Here is a 20,923-nt window from a genome sequence, read left to right on the forward strand (position 1 = left end):
CCTCTTACCACCTGTGGCCTGAAACAAGGCAAAAAAAAATGCCTTTAATGAAGGTTCCAACTCCAAATACTCCATCAGAACCTGAAAAACTCTAACAAATGCTGCTTTGGATGTAATTGTGAAGGCACACCTCATTTGATTCAAAATACCAAACTCAAATTTAATAACCAGAAACTTCATTCCCAACTCCACAAACACACACGAATACATATAAAAAAACTCATATCCTTTTTTTCTATGGCAAACCCTATCTAACGAACTACAGGGAACAAACTCCAACTTCACACTACTACCTTCTCTAACCAACCCAGCAATACCCAATCATGACATGCTATGTTCATCACAAAACCACGAAACATAACTCTTAATAACAGCGTCAACCCATGAATAGGGATCATTTTTATTTGGAATAAATTCTTCATCTATCATCCTTTCTTTTTCATCTTTTTCCTTCCCTTCCACTGTTTTCTTTTTTTCCCTCTTCGTCTTCCCACTTTTTATATCCCTTTTCTTTCTACCCATTTACTTTCAAACAACAGCACAACAATTGACTAAACCACACAAGTAAAAGAAAAAAAATAAGTATCAAGGCACAATGCTACTAATCTTTTCTACTCATCCTTCGTTTCTTCTCTTTGAAAACTGTATTACATCCCGAGACGACAAAGAAAGAGAAAAAATATTAATTTTATTATCTCACAAACACAACCATTCACTCCAATAAAGTAAACGAATGCTCCTGATGAAGAGACTTTTCAGCCTTTGTTTCAGGTCACAGGTGGTAAGAGGGGAGTGTGGATAAACTTGGCTAGTGTGCCGAGTCGAGGTATATTTAATTTGTACAAATCATCTTTTAAAGGTTTAAAAATTATGTATGCAAAAGTGAGATCTGCTGAGGATGAGTTTTCATGGTGGTAAACTTTTTGGTTGTTGATGGCAATATCGAAGATGACTAAGGGTCTTTTATTTTTTGAGTTGTTTAATATTAGTGTGTACTTTGAATTGTTTTGCTACTAAACTGCTGCTCCACTCTTGATGTGTTGAGTGCTTTTATTTAAAAAAAATATATATTAAGTTATTAATGAGTATTACATATAGTTTTATGTTTATAAGAGATTATTATTTACTTATTTTATTAGAAATTCTTATTTTCAACTTTTCAAGCTGAGTGAAGACTCAGCACTCTGGAGGCACTATGATTATAAAATGATTCACATGAGCATGTAAGTGGAAACCATCTCCCACTCCCATTAAATGGGGAAAATTAAAATAAATGTTTTTAAAAAAATAAAAGATTTTCCTCAGCCAAGTAAACTAAATTGAGGAGAATTGCGAATCTCCAGCAATCACTCTTTAGGGTTAAACTCATGATAGTATTTTGAATTGGATGCATAAACTATATAGGGACATTCTATTATACAAATTAAAATTGTATAGAAAGAATATATTTTTTTATAGTTATTTTTTATTATTTTATATTTTTATTGTTATTTAAATTATAGATTTTAATTTTTTTAGTCTCTCTTTCATCCCTTAAAAAGAAAGATCCTTAAACTTACATTTTTACCATATAATTCACCAACTATAAATATAACTCTAAACAGTTAAACTAATTAATTGGTCCGTGTTTCATTTTCAATCCGTTGTCTACATCAATCTTTAACGAATCAATTAAATTCCTTGTTAATGATACATATCAATATTTAATGCACGTGTTGGAAGGAATAATAATTTTTAACTTAAACCATTAACATAGTAATTCTAAGATTTTAAGACATCTTATAAGACATAAGATAGCGTTTGGTGAAGAGAAAGAGACGGAAATACTGAGACTGAAAGACAGAGATTAAGAGATAGAAATTGAAATAAATTTCAGTATTTTATTTGGTGTAAAGTGGGAGACAGAAATTGAAAGAAAAATGAAATTCTAATTTAATTTGTACAAAGGATAAAATTGGAATTAATTAATTGAAATGAAGGTATTTTAGATATAAAATGTTATTAAAGTTTCAGTCTCCATCTCTAAAAATTTTAGTCCCATGTATCCTCATTTTTTGGAGATACTGAAATATTAAAATTTTAAAGACAGAGACAAAAATTTTAGTACCAATTTCTAAACCAACAAACATGATATTAAGTCTCAATCTCCTAATCTCTGTCTCAATACCTCAAAACAAACACTAAGTGTTCTATATACAGTTATACACCCACAAAAGGTAACAACTTACAACTAACACAATACCGGAAAAAAAAAGGTTACAACTAACATACCAAATTCTACATTAGATTTTTCAATGTATTGCTTTATTTAAAGTGATAGTTATTTCGAAAAAAAGCCAATAAGGCCAAAATCACATGATTTTCCTCCAATAATTTTCATAAAGTCATGATCGTTATTTTCATTGCATAGAAGCATTAATAGGTGATATGTGTTTTTTTTTGGGATAAAGTATATTTTTTGTCGTTAATATTTTTAATTTTGTGCTAACATTTTACATAAAATTGACATTTAGAGATAATTTTGACACAAATAAAAAATATTAGAAATTAAATTGAATTAAATTATACGTTATATATATATTTTTTAAAAATCACTATTATTAAAGATAAAAACGTACTTTACCCTTTTTTTTTTTTTCAAATGGATTGACAATTCTCAATCCTAAACATCAGAATCCAATATATTAAAAGACATTATATTTTGCCACTCAACTAAAACTTCAGCTGGAAATAGATTCCTATGAAATCATCTATATATTTTAGCATTTTTTTTTTGTCATACACACTCGCACACTATATATTTTAGCATTTATAAGAAACAAGTGCATATATGAATGTATCCACCCCCAACTGCCCATTCCATAACTGGGCTTGAGGTCCATTATTTTTACAATAGATTCAGCAGCATAAGCTATTTATAAAAATGATATTTATCCCTAAAAGTAGGCTCAACATGGCTGACATGCCGCCCCACTAAGTGTTAACTGTGTCTAAAATTATACCCAAAACAAAACTATGTCTAAAATACTTTCGAATTTTGTCCACAATCTCATTTTTTGAATTCAGCCCAAACATCTTTTTTCTATTTTCTTATATTTGCCTAGACTGTTAAAATGGAATAAACCACTCGAGTCAATTCGTTTTATTCGATTAAACTAACGGATTTTTATTTCTAAAATTAAGTCTATTAAAATTTTGAGCTAAATAAATTGAGTTCGATTAACTCAAAAAAAGGATTAAGTCGTGATGAATTTAGAAAACTCTAAATTAATATCAGTGATGACTAAACATTATTAATATAATTATTTACAAAATTATTAATTTGATCTTAATTCATACTTGTTTAATTAATAATTTTGTTGGTGTAAATTTTGTTATTGGGCCGAAAAATTAGCAAGCCCAAGATGTTGGAAGTAAATCAGCCTTGGTTATAAAAATTGTTAAATGATGTGGCTGAAGCAATTTTTGATCATTGGGTCAGATTGATTTAAGCAAGCCCAAAATTAAAATTAACATTCAGCATTGATACAAAATTCCCTTGATCATTATGGCTGAATTGATTGTTATGATATTTGGGCCAGAATTCAATTATCACTATGAGCCCAAATTATTTTGCTTGCTTGGTCCGAAACCAATTGAGAGAGAAAGCAAATGTTTTTGCTTCATGCTTCCAACGGATTCCATTTCTGTCATGTGATGGATTTTAAAATTTTCTTTACTTGAGTTAATTACCTTGGAAACATGAAAGAGAAAATGTCAAAGTGATTTGATGGAAATTAAGTGTAGCTTACACGCTACTACACAAAGCATGGAGAGTTGCACCTAATTAATTTATTTGTGATAACACTCATAGCTTTGCCTTTTTTCTCTTTCTTCTCTCTCTACTCTCTCTTCTTCTCTTTCGGTCACCTCATAGAGAAAGAATGGAAGCTAATCCTAGCCACCGAAAAGAAGGAGAAGTAAGCTACAAGACCATCGCAATGATGGCAAGAAAAAGAAAACAAAAAGTATGTTGTAGTTGAGGTTTTCATCACTTATGGTAAGATTTGGTGAAGAGATCTCAGCTTCTCCATACCAAAAATAGATGAAGAAGATTTTGGTCAGTAGAGAAAGATCCTTGGAAAGATGGCTTGTCTCTGAGTTTGCTCAACCACCACAGGAGGTAGCTACAGTGGCTACGTGATGGAGGAGGCAGAAGTTAGAGCAGATGAAGCTGTCATCGTCATAACTCATCAAGGACTAGGAATCCGTCTTGGAGAGCAAGGCAAGATGGAGGGCTCGGATTGATGAAGATTGATAACCAAGGAAGGACTAGAGGTAATTGCATGTTGGATTTTGCATTTGGTTATCTCTTCTCTCTCACTGGCCGAACCGGTTTTGCATGAAGAAGAAGAAGTTTAGCTTGGTTTGTTTGGTTTCAACCGTGGAGGCTTCCCCGTATAAATAAGGGAGAACAGCCAAGGCTTGAGGCAAGGAGTGAGAGTGCAAAGCACAGAGTTCTCATAGCTACCTAAGCTAACAGAAGTTCTTCTCCTTCAATGTTCTTTATTTTGTAATTTTTCTGTTTAATTTTGTCTGTCTTGAATCTCATGAAAAAAGGCAAATAGTGAGGTTTGTAAGAAAAAGCCATAGAATGGAAAAAGGCAGAGAGTGCAAAATTAAAAAGAAAAAGCCATATATATCCTTAGAGGTCCTTTATACATCTGTGTTGTGTTTCATGATTCTGTGAGAATCCCCTTGCAAGTTGGGTTAGCACTTTGCAGTTGAAAGCTTGGCTGTGACCAAGTCAAATTAAGGATTGGGGTTCAGATTCTGGACTTGTCCCGGATAGGAAAGGTTATTCCTAGGGAGAATTGGTGTTTGTAATCAAGAATGATTATAGTGAAATTCCATCATTGTTGTGATAGAGACTGGATGTAGGCTGCCTTGCACTTTGTAGCTGAACCATGATATATCTTGGTGTAATTTTCTCTCTCTTCTACTCCATTTCTGTTTCTGCTGCTCAGGAGATAAAACTGAAAAATATCTCGTGCCGAGTGACGAGACAAAAAGAAAATATCTCGTGGCTGGGTACGAGACAAAATCAAAAAAGTCTCCAGAAGTTGTTTCAAAGACCAGCAAGTATTATTAAGTGAAAAGGGGGCTAAGATTCAACCCCCCTTATCTTAGCCACTGAAAACCATCAATTGGTATAAGAGCTTGGTCTCAAAGAGATCAAGCTTTGCAGCTTGGAGAAAAGATCCAGATGGCAGAAAACAGTGGCTCAACTCTGGTGTCCTACAATCTGACAGAAGGACAGTCAAGCAACAGACCTCCTCTTTTCAATGGGAAAAACTACACCTATTGGAAGGAGAGAATAAAGATCTTTGTGCAAGTAGTGGATTACAGACTCTGAAAAATTATCTTGGAGGGTCCTCAGTTTCCAACCACTACAAGTGCTGAAGGAGTGATCTCACTCAAACCAGAAGCCAGCTGGACCGAAGAAGACAGAAAGAAGGTGGAGCTCAATGCCAAAGCTATCAACTTGCTCAACTGTGCTATCAGCTTTGAGGAGTACCGATGGGTATCACGATGCACAACGGTAAAGAAAATCTGGGACAAACTTCAAATCACTCATGAAGGAACCACCATAGTAAAGAAGACAAGGATAGATATGTTGAACAGAGAATATGAAATGTTCTCAATGAAGGAAGGAGAACCAATAGATGAAATGTTTGAAAGATTCAACATCATCATTGTTGACTTAGATGCTATGGGAATTACGTATCCTGATTCTGTGCTAATGAGGAGAGTTCTAAGATGTCTTACTAAAGATTGGGAAACAAAAGCTTTAATCATATATGAGAGTAGTGGTCTAGATTCCATGACATATGATGACTTGAGAGGAAACCTACTTGCTTTTGAAAACACTTATTTGAAAAAAGATTCAAAAAAGAAAGGAATTGCTTTTACATCTGTTACTAACCCCCTGGATGATGAATCCAGTGATAATTCCTCTGAAAATGAATGTGTGTTGTTTGCAAAAAAATTCAGGAAAATGGTGAAACTCAAGGAGAGAAGCAAGGGAAGCAGCTCTAGGAAACAAAGGAAAGATGTCAGCAAGGTGACATGTTACAACTGCAAAGAAACTGGGCACTTCAAGTCAGATTGCCCTAAGTTGAAGAAAGAAGAGAAGCCAAAGAAGAGAAAGAAGAAAGGGCTGATGGCTTCTTGGGAGGACTTGGAAAATGATTCTAAAGATGATGAAGAATCCAAAACCAAGTCTCAACAATGTCTTATGGCAGACCACGTTGAACAGGTAGTTATTCACAACCCTGACACTGAATCTCTTCATCTTATGATAGACTACCTTTCTGAAAAAATTAGATACTTCTTGCTGGATAATCAAGATCTTGAACAACAAATCACCATTCTTAAAGCAGAAAATGGTTTTCTCAAAGAAAAACTAAGGGAAGCCAAAACTGATGTTGATCTTGTTGAAGAAAACAAGCAGTTGAAAGCCCAACTTAGGAGCTATGAAAGTGATCATTCTGTTGTTGCATATGTAAATTGTTTTAAGGAAAATGAAGAGTTGCTTAAAGAGGTCAAAAGGCTAAAAGAAGACTTAGCCAAGTTCACTCAAAGTTCTGAAAATCTGAATCAAATCTTGACTAGTCAAAAATCTCTTTATGATAGAGCTGGTTTGGGCTTCTATAAACCTGTTGAGAAACCTTATTTTGAAAATATTGCCTCATCTTCTAATGACACAAGGTTTCAAAACCCAACACGCTTTAACAAAATAGCAACTCCAAGGTTTTGTAGACTATGTAACCGAAATAGACACTTTCCCATTCAATGCTTTTTTGGTGAGAGGATGATTGGTGATAAAGTTTACAAAGTTGTTTTTTATTATAATGGATTAGGACACAAGAGATGGTTTAACATGAAAGGATCCAAGAAGATTTGGATACCTAAGGTCACTTGAGCTTGTTTTGTAGGTATGCCTAGCATCCAAAAGAAAGGACAACATGTGGTACATGGACAGCGGATGCTCTAGGCATATGACCGGAAAGACAACCTTCTTCATAAAGATTGATGAGTATGATTGAGGATTTGTCACTTTCGATGATGATGGTAAAGGAAAGATAGTGGCTATTGGAAAAGTTGGTAAAAGCTTTTCATCTTGTATAAATGATGTTCTTCTTGTAAATGGTTTGAAACATAATTTACTTAGTGTAAGCCAGTTGTGTGATTTAGGATATGAAGTTATTTTTAGAAAGTTTATGTGCTTAGTTGTGTGTGAAAAACTGGGGATATTTTGTTTGAGGCTAAAAGGTGCAATAATGTGTATGGATTGACTCTTGAAGACTTGAAAGAACAAAATGTAACATGTTTCACTTCTCTTGAATCTAAAAAATGGCTATGGCATAGAAAGTTGGGTCATGCTAGCATGTACCAAATTTCTAAGCTAGTCAAGAAAAATTTGGTTAGAGAAATTCCAAATATCAAATTTGATAAGGATCTTGCTTGTGATGCTTGCCAATTAGGCAAACAAGTAAAATCTTCTTTTAAACCAAAAGATGGAATCTCAACCAAAAGGCCATTAGAGATGTTACACATTGATCTTTTTGGTCCAACAAGAACTCAAAGTTTATGAGGTAAACACTATGGTCTAGTGGTGGTAGATGACTACTCTAGATTTGGTTGGGTACTTTTTTCTTGCTCATAAAAATGATGCTTTTCATGCTTTCTCAACCTTTTGCAAAAGAATTCAAAATGAAAAGGATTTAAAAGTTGCCCATTTGAGAAGTGATCACGGAAAAGAATTTGAAAACCAAGACTTCAAAAAATTCTGTGATGATTTTGGAATTGCTCATAACTTTTCATCTCCTAGAACCCCTCAACAAAATGGGGTGGTTGAGAAAAGGAATAGAAGCCTTCAAGAGATGACTAGGGCCATGTTATGTGAGAATGAGATTCCAAAATTTCTATGGGCAGAAGCTGTAAATACATCTTGTTATATTTTGAATAGGACCATTATTAGAAAAAGGTTGAAGAAAACTCCGTATGAGCTATGGAAAGGAACTCCTCCAAATATTAAGTATTTCCATGTTTTTGGATGCAAATGCTTTGTACTCAATAATAAAGAAAACCTTGGTAAATTTGATCAAAAATCCTATGAAGGGATGTTTGTTGGATACTCCACCACTAGCAAGGCCTATAGAATTTACCTCAAGGAACATAGGACCATAGAGGAATTCATACATGTCTCTTTTTGTGATTCTAATTCAATTCCCAGTGCTGTGATTGAAGATGATACATATTGTGAAGATATTGTCAACAAGGAAACCAGTGAAGAAAATCCCAAGTCTGCTCAAAATGAAGAATCTGTCAGTCTAGTTTTGTCTCATCAGAATGGAGGAGATATTTCCATTTTGTCTCCTGAGCCAGCAAGAGAAACTGGAACAGAACAAACCACAGAAGCTCATCAAAGCTCAACACCACTCCGAAAGCCTAGAGAATGGAAATCCATGAGGGGTTATCCTCATGACTTTATCATTAGTGATCCCTCACAAGGTATAACAACAAGATCCTCATCCAAAAGGCAAACCGAACCAAGCAATTTTGCCCTCTTGTCACAAATGAAGCCCAACAATGTAAAGCAAGCTCTTGAAGATCCATCATGGGTCAAAGCCATGGAAGAAGAACTTGCTCAATTCGACAAGAATGAGGTTTAGACACTAGTACCCTATCCGGATGGTAAGAAGGTTACGGGTACTAAGTGGGTTTTCAAAAATAAATTAGGTGAGGATGGAAAAGTTGTTCGTAACAAGGCTAGATTAGTGGCCCAAGGTTACGATCAAGAAGAGGGTATAAATTTTGATGAGTCTTTTGCTCCGGTAGCTAGAATGGAAGCAATTAGGTTGCTTTTTGCCTATGCTGCCCATAAGGATTTTAAAATATTTCAAATGGATGTAAAATGTGTTTTTCTTAATGGCTTTATTGATAGAGAAGTGTTTGTGGAACAACCCCCCGGTTTTGAAGATAAAGAATTTTCAAACCATGTTTTTAAACTCTCTAAGGCTCTTTATGGCCTTAGACAAGCTCCAAGAACTTGGTATGAAAGACTTAGTGCCTTCTTGTTGGAAAATCAATTTCAAAGGGGAACCACCGACACTACTTTATTTATTAAAGCATCCATTACAAGAAAACAGCTCTATTGCCACGCTTTTAAAGCGTGGCAAAAAGCTGAAAAAAGCGTGGCGATAGCTTTTCGCCACGCTTTTTGAGCTACCGTCACGCTTTTGAAAGGGTGGCCTCTACAAGCGTGGCGGTTGCTCTATCGCCATGCTTTTGGTGACCTATCGCTACACTTTTTCTTTTGCCACGCTTTTTATAAATGGCCACCCGTTAAAGCGTGGCCGTATGTGGGAGATATGGTCATGCTTTAAAAGCGTGGCCATATGAAAGATATGGCCACGCTTTTGAAGCGTGGCGATAGAGAGAGATTTGGCCACGCTTTTGAAGCGTGGCGATAGAGAGAGATATGGCCACGCTTTTGAAGGGTGGCGATAGCAAGATATGGCCACGCTTTTGAAGGGTGGCGATAGCAAGATATGGCCTTATAAAATTTAAAAAAAAAAAAATCCTTTTTCTAATTTTTACCTTCATCGATACAAAATATATATTTTTCAGTTCTTTTTTATTACCAAACTTATAAATATAGTATACAATTTTTATTATAAGACAAATTAAATAATAATTAGTGACATATATAATTTTTGCTATAATTGTTTTATACATTAAAAAACTAATACTCAAATACAAAATAAATCTCGAGTTCAAATTCCAAAACTAAAAACTAAAGAAAAATATAAAAACAATACAACTTAAATCCTAAGTCCTTTGCTGTTCCTCCTTCTTCTAGCCCTCTTAAACTTCATTCCGTTAGATCATACATAATTGTTCAACTTGTTCACTCCCTGAACCGCTCTCCATGATCTCTTCCTTCCCTCACAAGATTCCGTCTTCTTCCTTCTAAAACCACACAAACTGATTAAACAAGAAGCAATAATTAAGGTGAAGAGAAAGGCTTGTTTTGTGTACCATGGTGGGAAAAGAGTGATGAAAATGCATGGTAGGCATGAAGGTGAAGCTGTTGTTTTGGATCGGAGAAGAGAAAAGTGTTTCGGATGAGTTTATAACTACGTTGCCTCCCATTGTAGACATTACTTGGCAATCCTCATACATTCTTGCTGCTTCTTCTTTCTTTCTTATGTTGAGGAGAAAAAGTTTCTTCAGTTGAGACAAACCTGTTTTGTCACCCCAAAGAAAAAGTATCAGAATCAGAATCCAACCAGCAGAAACAACAGCTGAGCTAATGAAGAAAGCTAACGGGACATTCTCATTTCACCAACCCAAAATACAACAATAAGGGAAGATTCATTTCACATACAAATAGGCAAAATCTCAGGAGTATATGAAAGGAAACAAAATAGAATAATGTCCCTCACAATCTTTGGAAGATTTATTTTCTTCTTTCTTTCTTTTATAACACACATGTAAAAAATGTAAAAAATAAAATAAGCAAAAAGAGTAGTAAATATTATAGAGAATAGAGAGCATGACCATGGGGAAAGGTTGGAAGCTATGGTTTTGTGACGTTCACAGAAGACACACCCACTACTAGAAGAGTGTGGTGGAGTTGTAATAAATCGGTTATAGTGGTAGTAATTTATTTTACTGGTGGGAAAAGGGTAAATGCGGTTGGACAGAAACCGATCAGCGCCACTTACTGCGTCGGCTGTTACATTCCACAGGCTTCTTTCTTAATGGCTGGTAGTTCTTATTGACACAGATCAATGGGGCAAACTTTTCATATTAATGGCAAATTGCACCATGCACATATTATATAAGGTCAGCTGGTAGTAGTAAGGACGTTGTTCTCACTAGTTCTTTTTTATATGAAAAATGCAGTTTATGATTAAGTTCTATTTTTTACATGGAAAATGCAGAGTATTAGGTAAGAAAAAATCAAGTGAGATTTAGTTTGCTGCTAATATTGACATGTTTGAATGAAAGTTATAAAATTTCTTGAAGCAGTTCTATGTTCAAGTAATGAGATGCATTTGAATTTTCTTTTTTCCTTTTTCCATTAATGAGATATTTTTTAATTCTAAAAATGACATCTGAATGAATTTATACATTTGCTATATATGATGAATACAACTAATTTTAAATTGTAATTTTCTCAAGTAATCTTTTCTTTTATTTTTCTATGTATTTTGGAAATGATTTGTTTTCAATTTTATTTTTATATTCTTACATTCATCTAGATGCTTTATTTGAATTGTAGGCTACAACTATGATTTATACAGCTTGGTTCTTGATTATAAAAACAAAGTTTCATCCAACATATATCAAGCACAAACGAAAAGCTTAATAGAAAATAACTTCAGCAAATTGAAAAAGTATAAATTATAGTCACATTCAGTTTTTATAAATTTTAATCAACTCACATTGGAAAATCCAAGAGTAACATACATTGATCTTCATCTGTAATGCCAAGTCTCCATCTTGTTCTTTGTTCAAATAACCTAAAAGTCACAATGAAAGAAATAATACTACTAAAAGATTTGCCTAGTGAAAGCAATAGCTTGAAGTGTGAATGAGTTGATGGCTTGCTTACATATGGGGGCTGAGATGAACCAGTTTGGCTTCGTTAATATCATTACTCGTAAGCTTGAGAGGTAGCAGTGACAGAAATATGCTTGATATGCTTAAGTTGTGGCCAATTAAACAAGAATAATAATAATAATAGTAATAATAATAATAATAATAGTAAGTTAGTAATCAAATTAAACAAGAATAATGAAAAATAAATTAAATATGGAATTATCTAATCAAGTTTCTAAGAAAAGGAAAAGGTAGAATTCAATCTAAGATATGACAATTAAAAAAAATAGTAAAAGAATAAAATTTGAACAGATTATGACCAGGGCTCTCTGCTAGTCTGCTATGAGAATTTACAAATCAAACATTATGGCCAGGGCTTTCTGCTAGTCTGCTAGGTACACACGAATAATTGATAATATTTGGTCAAACATCACAACAAGCATATGTACCCAAAGGGCTAAATCTAAGTTAGTACTTACAAATCATAAAATTTGACAAGTACACTATTTGGTTTACTTTTAAATGAAATAAAACACTACTTCATTTCTTCAAGTCTTATTCCTCTTAAGATGTTGCTTTCTTTCCTAATATTTTGATAAAAACTTGAAGTTACAACATCATAAAAATTGCATATAATATGCTTCAATTACTTTATTGTTTACTGTTTTACATTTTATATAATATACACACACATACATACCCTACCTTGTGCAAAATGACCATACTATGTACCCATATCTATGCTACATTTTCCTGAAGCATTAATGAATCCAACATTATTATAAACTACAGTCCACTTCGATCAAGAAGAGAATATCAACTTTGAGTAATTGAATTCATAAAAGTAAGACGTACTTGGCATGTGGCAAGGGTATTCTTACAGTTTTGAAGACTGCCAGAAAGAAAGAGCCACAGAAAGAAGTTTAGGCTCAAATTATATCCTCACAGCAACCTGAACGCAGTACAGCTAAGATTTTGTTATACCTCTCACGAAGAGACAATATCATTCCAGTGGTTACACCAGAAGCAGCTTCTTCAGCCTTTGATTTTGCCTGAACTAATAACAAATAGAATAGAGTACAATTTTAGAAAACAAATATCCAACCTTAAACGAGTCATGTACAATTGATGAACGTATTCCATTTTCCACATAGAACATTCTAATTAGAGAACATGTAACGCAGAATCACATAAAATAAACTAAACTATAGTGGATTATATTTGATTACCTTCTTGGGTGCGAAAGGGTCATTATCGTAATATTCGCGTCATAATTGGGAGAGGGCCTCTTCTCACCAGAACACGTTCCGGAAAATCCACCTTCAAAATCGAAGTCTTGCTTCGTTTGACAAAATTGTAGTGAGGGCCGAGATTCATAGATAGAAAGGGGAAAGAAAAAATAAAATTCAAAAAGAAGGAGTGTCTTACATCATCAAAATGAGGAGAGGAAGCCATTGGTTTCAAAAACCCTAGATAGGGAAGGAGAAGATTGTTCACAACAGGTGATTCAGCAGCTAGGGTTCCTGAATTCGACCCCTTCGGAGGTTTATCTGAACTCTTCATCACGCCGCGTTGCGACTCAGTTTCGCAAGGCGATTCGCTAGTTTGTTCTTAATTATACAATAAAAATGATCATGGTTACATCAATGCAATGAGTTTAATCAGAAAATGTGCACAGTACCATGTACACTGCAAAAAAGAATCAAACGAATCCAACGCCTAAATTCAAATAAGTTGGTAAGAACATAGATCAGGTTCCTTATTCCTACTACTATTTCTTTCATTCAGGTTCTAGCCAACAAAGTAACAAACCAAGAAAGCCAAGTTACCAGATCCAATTGCCATAAAAAACCAAATCCTTTTATATCAAACTCTAAATCAGAAAAATTATCAGTTTAATTGAAATTGAAACATACCAATCCATAAGCTCTCGGAAATCCAGAACTGCGCTTCTTATCGTTCATAGATCCCGAAACCTTGGCGTCGGAGTCAACGTGCACCGCAACTAATTCCTTCTGCTCCTCAAGATCTGGGGAAGAATTCCCACTCTTGCCTCTGCCATCAACTACTCCCAAGTCCATATAGAACACGAGACCAACTAAGAATGCATAAAACTTTACGAATCCAATCGCCTGCCACAAAAAGATCTCCGCGCTAAGATACACGTAGAAGAGGAACATCGCTGCCGCCAAGTAGAAGAGCACGTCTCTGACAAATGGTGCGGGGTCGAGGGAGAACGGAGCGGCGTAGATGGCGACGAATCCGACAACGAGGGCGGAGACGAAGGTACCGGCGGAGAGGATGGCGCCGAATCTGGTGCGATACTGGCCGGAGCGGAGGGCAGCGAGGGAGGAGAAGACGTCGGGGGAGCTTGATACGACATCATTGGCTACATGTGCGGCACAGATACCGGAACCGCAACGCCACCGGCAGCAGAGGCGACGCTGGGAGCTATTGCAGCCGCAGAGCTAACATCAGGAGGTGGAATCGACGGATTCTGGTAGGCAAGACTGGGCGGAGCGGCGCCTCCGGATGGATTTGGCAGCGGGGAGAAGTGCGGTGCTTGAGGAGACAGCGGCCGGAAGGAGGGGGCGGCGAGAGGCGCGAAGGGAGGTCCAGTGGAGACCTGAGGCGGCATGTAGGAGAAGGTGGGATGATGCTACTGCAACGGCGGCGGGGGCGGTGGCGCGGAGAGCAGAGTCGGATTGGGATTAAGGTTTGCGGGAGCTGAAGATTGAGATAGGGATGTTGAAGGTGGAGCGTGAGGGGTTATTAGGGTTAGGGTTGTGAGTGACGGAGACTGAGAGAGTCTCGAAGCTTTTGAAGTTTCAGGGTTAGTAGGATTCAGGGTTATTGGGTTTGGGGTTATTAGTTTTTTTTTAAATAAAAAACCTTTTGGCCACGCTTTTAAAGCGTGCCAAAAGAGTACCAGGATATGGCCACGTTTTGTAAGCGTGGCCGTAATGAAACCCTGCCGCCACGCTTTTAAAACGTCTTTGTTTCTCTCTATGGCCACGCTTTTGAAGCGTGGCAGAAAAAAATGTGGCCGTTTCTCTAATCAATTGCCACCCTTACAAAAGCGTGGCCGTTGATCCTTTTCACCACGCTTTTGAAGCGTGGCAAAAAAAAAGTGGCCAAATCTCTAATCTATCGTCACCCTCATAAAAGCGTGGCTATAGGCCTTTTTTCTTGTAGTGTTCTAATGATGATATTCTCCTAGTTCAAGTTTATGTGGATGACATTGTGTTTAGATCGGCCAATGAGTTCTTGTGTGAAGAGTTTGGAAAACTCATGACTAGTGAGTTTGAGATGAGTTTAATGGGAGAGCTAACCTTCTTTTTTGGCCTCCAAATTAAACAAACTCCTAGTGGTACCTTTATTCACCAAGGAAAGTATGCACAAGAACTAATAAAGAAATTTGGCCTAGAAAATTCTAAACCAATGGGAACACCAATGCATCCAAACACTAAACTTGAAAAGGATGATAATGGGAAAGATGTTGATGAAACACGGTATAGAGGTTTGATATATAGGATCTCTCATGTACCTTACCTCCTCTAGACCGAATATTGTTCAAAGTGTGAGTGTATGCTCAAGATTTCAATCTCACCCAAAAGAAACCCATCTTTCAGCTGTTAAGCGCATCATTAGATACATTAAGGGAACTAGTGATTATGGCTTGTGGTATCCAAAATCTGATGATTTTTGTGCAGTAGAGTTTTGTGATGCAGATTATGCGGGAGATAGGGTGGATAGAAGGAGTACATCTGGCATGTGTTGCTTCCTTGGAAGCTCACTCAACATGTGGTCAAGCAAAAAATAAGCCACAGTGGCTCTATCCACAGCTGAAGCTGAATATATTTCTGCATCTGCATATTGTTCACAACTAATTTGGTTAAAAATGCAGTTGGAAGATTACAAATTAAAGATCAATAGTATACCCTTATTTTGTGATAATATGAGTGCTATAAACATTTCAAAAAATCATGTTCTGCACTCAAGAACCAAGTACATTGAAATCAAATATCATTTTATTAGAGAACATGTACAAAAGGATACTATTGATATTCAATTTGTAAAATCTGAAGACCAACTCGCTGACATTTTTACAAAATCCCTCTGTGAAGACAGATTCTGCACTTTGAGAAAAAGTTTTGGAATGATAGATTTAAGCTCTATTGATAACTTGTGAAATTTTTGATTCTGTTCAGTTTTGTCTCGTAGGAAAGCAGGAGATAAAAATCAGGATGTGTTGAAAGGGCTATGATCAAGGGGGAGACTGCGCAGACATTAATTCTTTTAGGCCCCACCAAACTTCTTTGACCCCACTCTGACCGTTTTGTTAGTTCCTCTTTGTGTAAATCACAATTCCTTTTGTTGTCTCATCAAATCTTGTTGGAAGAGATTATTGTCAAATCAAATCTTTTTCCTCTTCTCATCCCTTGATTCTAGAAAACCACTTTTCAGTTTTCATTTCAAATAAAAGGAAACTCACCTTGGTTAATAACCGCCCATTAATGAGTATTAACTCCCTCCAATTCTCTATCCACTCAACATTTAATGCGTCCCTAACCTCCCTCTTCTCTCCACTCAATTCGGTTCTCTCTTCATCTTCCCCCTCCCACTTCTCCATTTTCATTATCATGAAAAAGAAAACTGCCCCAAGGAAAAGTGAACGAGTCATTCTCTCCCAAAAACCTACCACTCCTCAAACCCACACCTACATATATATTCATTCCACCTCCACATCCTCTCCCTCACCATCATCCAAGCAGACAGACACCATGAGGAGGAAAGTGATAGCAACGAAGACTTCTTCTAGAAAAAAGAAAGAGAAGGTACCCGTGGCTGAAGAAGAAGAATCCCATACCTCACCTCCTCCATCACCGCCGCCATCACCACATAAGAAGACCACCCCCGGACGCAGTTCACAGAAAACAAAAAGCTTTGTGTTGTACAACACCAGGGAGCCAGCAAACTTGGAATTATTGGACTTCAAAAATAAGTTCAACAAACCTCACTCACACTATGACCCAGCCAGGTTCAATTCGTGTGCTTCTTATGAATTCCACAAGGAAGTGTTGGAGAAGTGCCACCTCTGTGCCACCTATCTAGTGAATCTGGACTCACTCATAGCAAAAGGAATCAATGTCTCTCCTCTGTTTGAAAATCTGAAATGGACTTCTCTGCTCCACATTCAGAAACATGTTTACCCTGAATTGGTACGAGAATTTTATGCTAATATGAGACTGATCGATGGTACCATCCACTCTAATGTAAAGAAGGTATACATGACTCTGAACTCTGAGACCATCAGCGCTTCCCTAGGATACACAGATGAGGGACCAAGAGCGTACATGACTGAAAAATGGGACTCTCAGGTCGGGGTCACATACAAGCAAGCCCTCCAACAAATCTGTGAGAACTTGTTTGGCTTGGATGGCACTATTCCTACTCACAAGGCCCTCGGACCAACAAACTCTCTCCTGCATCGAATCATCACCCATATTCTGACTCCTCAAAATGATTCACATAACAGAGTAACTATTTCAGACTCTCTTGTACTTTTTACTCTTGTTACTTTTACTCCTATCTCATTTGGATACCTTATGATAAGGCATATGTGGGAATCTGTTAAGAGTACCAAAAAGGTAAATCTGCCTTATGGCATATTTCTCACCAGTATTTTTGAATATTTTAAAGTTGATTTAACTAATGAAGCTGTTGAGAATAAGGTCTCAATGACTAAAGGAGGAGGAGCCATGAATGGAACCAAAGGAAAGAAGTCAGTACCCTCGGACAATGAGTTTGAGAGTCGGCCTGAGTCTTCCAAGGCAACAGAATCAATCAAAGAAATCCTCACTGAATTCTCCAACATGTCAGAGCTAATGGTACAATCCTATAAGGCAGCCCGCAAGCAAGCCTATGAAAATGAGAGGACGTGGATGAGGTGCAAAGATAGGGTAGGTCTAATGTTGCAGAGTTTTGAGGAGGAGATGGGTGCTGCTAGTGAAGAGGAGGCAGATGGCTTTGAGTTCAATTTATCTGATGACTGATCACTGTGTTTTTTCTTTTGTTGATATTTGGCTTGTTTCGGCTCAATCTGATACTGTAGTAGTCTGCTTTGATACTTTAGACCCATGACACAGTGATACACTCTTGATATTTTGGTTATATTTTGGATATTTTGTTTCCAATGTCATTTTTTGCAGGTGCCCCTTGATGCCAAAAGGGGGAAAAATGGCTGAAAAATTGAAACTAAGAAAACAGGGGGATGAAATCCTTGTGGATTTATGATCACCCTTGTTTTAATTATTTGCTGTTTTGTTGGTGTGATATGCTTAATACTTGTGATGCATTTGTTTTATAGATATGCCTGCTGGGTTTTGGATTAGAAATATGCTTGCTGAATACTTTAGTTTTTGCAGTTCCTTTAAGCTGTGATATGAAAATAAATTTTGATAATTGCTATGGTTAGAGATGATCATGCTTGATCAGAAATATTTTCTTTGCTCTGATTATTTTGCTCTGATATACTGAATGGGAAAATATCTTCGAATAGATTAAATAGTAATTTCTTGAAACACCAAAAATATTTTCGGTTGATATGTACTCAATTGCATTGTGTGTGTTTGAGCAGAAAATTAATTTATGATAACAAATGAATTTTGCTTATCAAACAAATTCTGCTCATAAATCAAGCATTCAACATTTCAAAAATTAATATGTTGAATAACATAGTTGCCTTAAGCTTGATTTGTAAAGTTACAGGTATAAAGCTTCCATTGGTAAAATAGCATACATTAAGGGGGAGCCATGTAACAATTGGAAAGGAAGGAATCCAAGTATTCACAAAGAGAGTACTCTAACTTTTGATTTCTTTCCATTTCAATTTTTAATAATGTTTGTCATCAAGGAGGAGATTGATGAGTTTGAAAAACTCTAAATTAATATTAGTGATGACTAAACATTATTAATATAATTATTTATAAAATTATTAATTTGATCTTAATTCATACTTGTTTAATTAATAATTTTGTTGGTGCAGATTTTGCTATTGGGCCGGAAAATTAGCAAACCCAAGATGTTGGAAGTAAATCAGCCTTGGTTATAAAAATTGTTAAATGATGTTGCTGAAGCAATTTTTGATCATTGGGTCAGATTGATTTAAGCAAGCCCAAAATTAAAATTAACATTCAGCATTGATACAAAATTCCCTTGATCCTTATGGCTGAATTGATTGTTATGATATTTGGGCCAGAATTCAATTATCACTATGAGCCCAAATTATTTTGCTTGCTTGGTCCGAAACCAATTGAGAGAGAAAGCAAATATTTTTGCTTCATGCTTCCAACGGATTCCATTTCTATCATGTGATGGATTTCAAAATTTTCTTTGCTTGAGTTAATTACCTTAGAAACATGAAAGAGAAAATATCAAAGTGATTTGATGGAAATTAAGTGTAGCTTACACGCTACTACACAAAGCATGGAGAGTTGCACCTAATTAATTTATTTGTGATAACACTCATAGCTTTACCTTTTTTCTCTTTCTTCTCTCTCTACTCTCTCTTCTTCTCTTTCGGTCACCTCATAGAGAAAGAATGGAAGCTAAGCCTAGCCACCGAAAAGAAGGAGAAGCAAGCTACAAGACCATCACAATGATGGAAAGAAAAAGAAAACAAAAAGTAAGTTGTGGCTGAGATTTTCATCACTTATGGTAAGATTTGGTGAAGAGATCTCAGCTTCTCCATACCAAAAATGGATGAAGAAGATTTCGGTCGATAGAGGAAGATCCTTGGAGGGATGGCTTGTCTTTGAGTTTGCTCAACCACCACAGGAGGTAGCTACAGTGGCTACGTGATGGAGGAGGCAGAAGTTGGAGCAGATGAAGCTGTCATCATCATAACTCATCAAGGGCTAGGAATCCGTCTTGGAGAGCAAGGCAAGATGGAGGGCTCGGATTGATGAAGATTGATGACCAAGGAAGGACTAGAGGTAATTGCATGTTTGGTTTTGCATTTGGTTATCTCTTCTCTCTCTCTGGCCGAACCGGTTTTGCATGAAGAAGAAGAAGTTTAGCTTGGTTTGTTTGGTTTCAACCGTAGAGGCTTCCCCCTATAAATAAGGGAGAACAGCCAAGGCTTGAGGCAAGGAGTGAGAGTGCAAAGCACAGAGTTCTCATAGCTACCTAAGCTAACAGAAGTTCTTCTCCTTCAATGTTCTTTATTTTGTAATTTTTCTATTTAATTTTGTCTGTCTTGAGTCTCATGGAAAAAGGCAATTACAGTGAGGTTTGTAAGAAAAAGCCATAGAGCGGAAAAAGGCAGAGAGTGCAAAATTAAAAAGAAAAAGCCATAAATGTCCTTAGAGGTCCTTTGTACATCTGTGTTGTGTTTCATGATTCTGTGAGAATTCCTTTGCAAGTTGGGTTAGCACTTTGCAGTCGAAAGCTTGGCTGTGACCAAGTCAAGTTAAAGATTGGGGTTTAGATTTTGGACTTGTCTCGGATAGGAAGGGCTGTTCCTAGGAAGAATTGGTGTTTGTAATCAAGAATGATTATAGTGAAATTCCATCATTGTTGTGATGGAGACTAGATGTAGGCTGCCTTGCACTTTGCAGCTGAACCAGGATATATCTTGGTGTAATTTTCTCTCTCTTCTACTCCATTTCTGTTTCTGCTGCTCAGGAGATAAAATTGAAAAATATCTCGTGCCGGGTGACGAGACAAAAAGAAAATATCTCATGGTTGGGTACGAGACAAAAATAAAAAAAAATCTCCAAAAGTTGTTTCAAAGACCAGCAAATATTATTAAGTGAAAAATGGGCTAAGATTCAACCCCCTTCTCTTAGCCACTGAAAACCATCAAATCGACTAACTTACGAGTTAAAGAGACGACAAGTTTAAATTTTCTTTGGCAATTTTCAAAAGAATTACTACTTTTTCTAATATTTTTTTACTAATTTGATTCCAAAACCCAACTTAATCCACTAAAAAAATTATTTGTTTAAGTTTTTTTTGTCAAATAGTATTTTTTTGTTTAAAATTAGATTTTTTTTATTTTTTTAATTAAAGAATAAAAAAATAAACGAGTCTATCCATTTAATCCATCAAAGGATCATTAATGATCTGAACTAAAACATTAAAATCCGTAAACAAATAAAAAATAAATAAACCAGCTCATATAACTTATGGACTTAGACGTCATAAGTGTTAGCGGTGTGCACGGCCCAGTTTGGTCTGAAGACCCGGCCCGGGTCTAAAGATT

General features: G+C 36.1%; 1 protein-coding gene across 16 annotated transcripts; it reads right to left on the reverse strand.

Moving 5' to 3' along the window:
- Nucleotides 1-9,731: 9,731 nt before the first annotated feature.
- Nucleotides 9,732-14,525, reverse strand: LOC112764522 (uncharacterized). Of its 16 annotated transcripts, none has more exons than XM_072222288.1 (9): nt 13,572-14,525; nt 13,084-13,265; nt 12,885-12,994; nt 12,640-12,707; nt 12,511-12,547; nt 11,669-11,758; nt 11,499-11,576; nt 10,087-10,292; nt 9,732-10,017 (listed from the first exon to the last, which is right to left on the reverse strand). In XM_072222288.1, exons 5-9 carry the CDS (start codon nt 12,515-12,517, stop codon nt 9,994-9,996), a joined length of 405 nt encoding a protein of 134 aa, XP_072078389.1. In that variant the 5' UTR covers nt 12,518-12,547; nt 12,640-12,707; nt 12,885-12,994; nt 13,084-13,265; nt 13,572-14,525; the 3' UTR covers nt 9,732-9,993. The 16 variants fall into 16 exon arrangements, with proteins under 16 accessions (XP_072078389.1, XP_072078395.1, XP_072078397.1 ...); XM_072222294.1 differs by having other exon boundaries at nt 13,084-13,344; nt 13,572-14,507; XM_072222296.1 differs by having other exon boundaries at nt 9,732-10,014; nt 13,572-14,491.
- Nucleotides 14,526-20,923: the final 6,398 nt, after the last annotated feature.

The sequence above is a fragment of the Arachis hypogaea genome, chromosome 17 (assembly GCF_003086295.3).
Source record: "Arachis hypogaea cultivar Tifrunner chromosome 17, arahy.Tifrunner.gnm2.J5K5, whole genome shotgun sequence".
Lineage (NCBI taxonomy): Eukaryota > Viridiplantae > Streptophyta > Magnoliopsida > Fabales > Fabaceae > Arachis > Arachis hypogaea.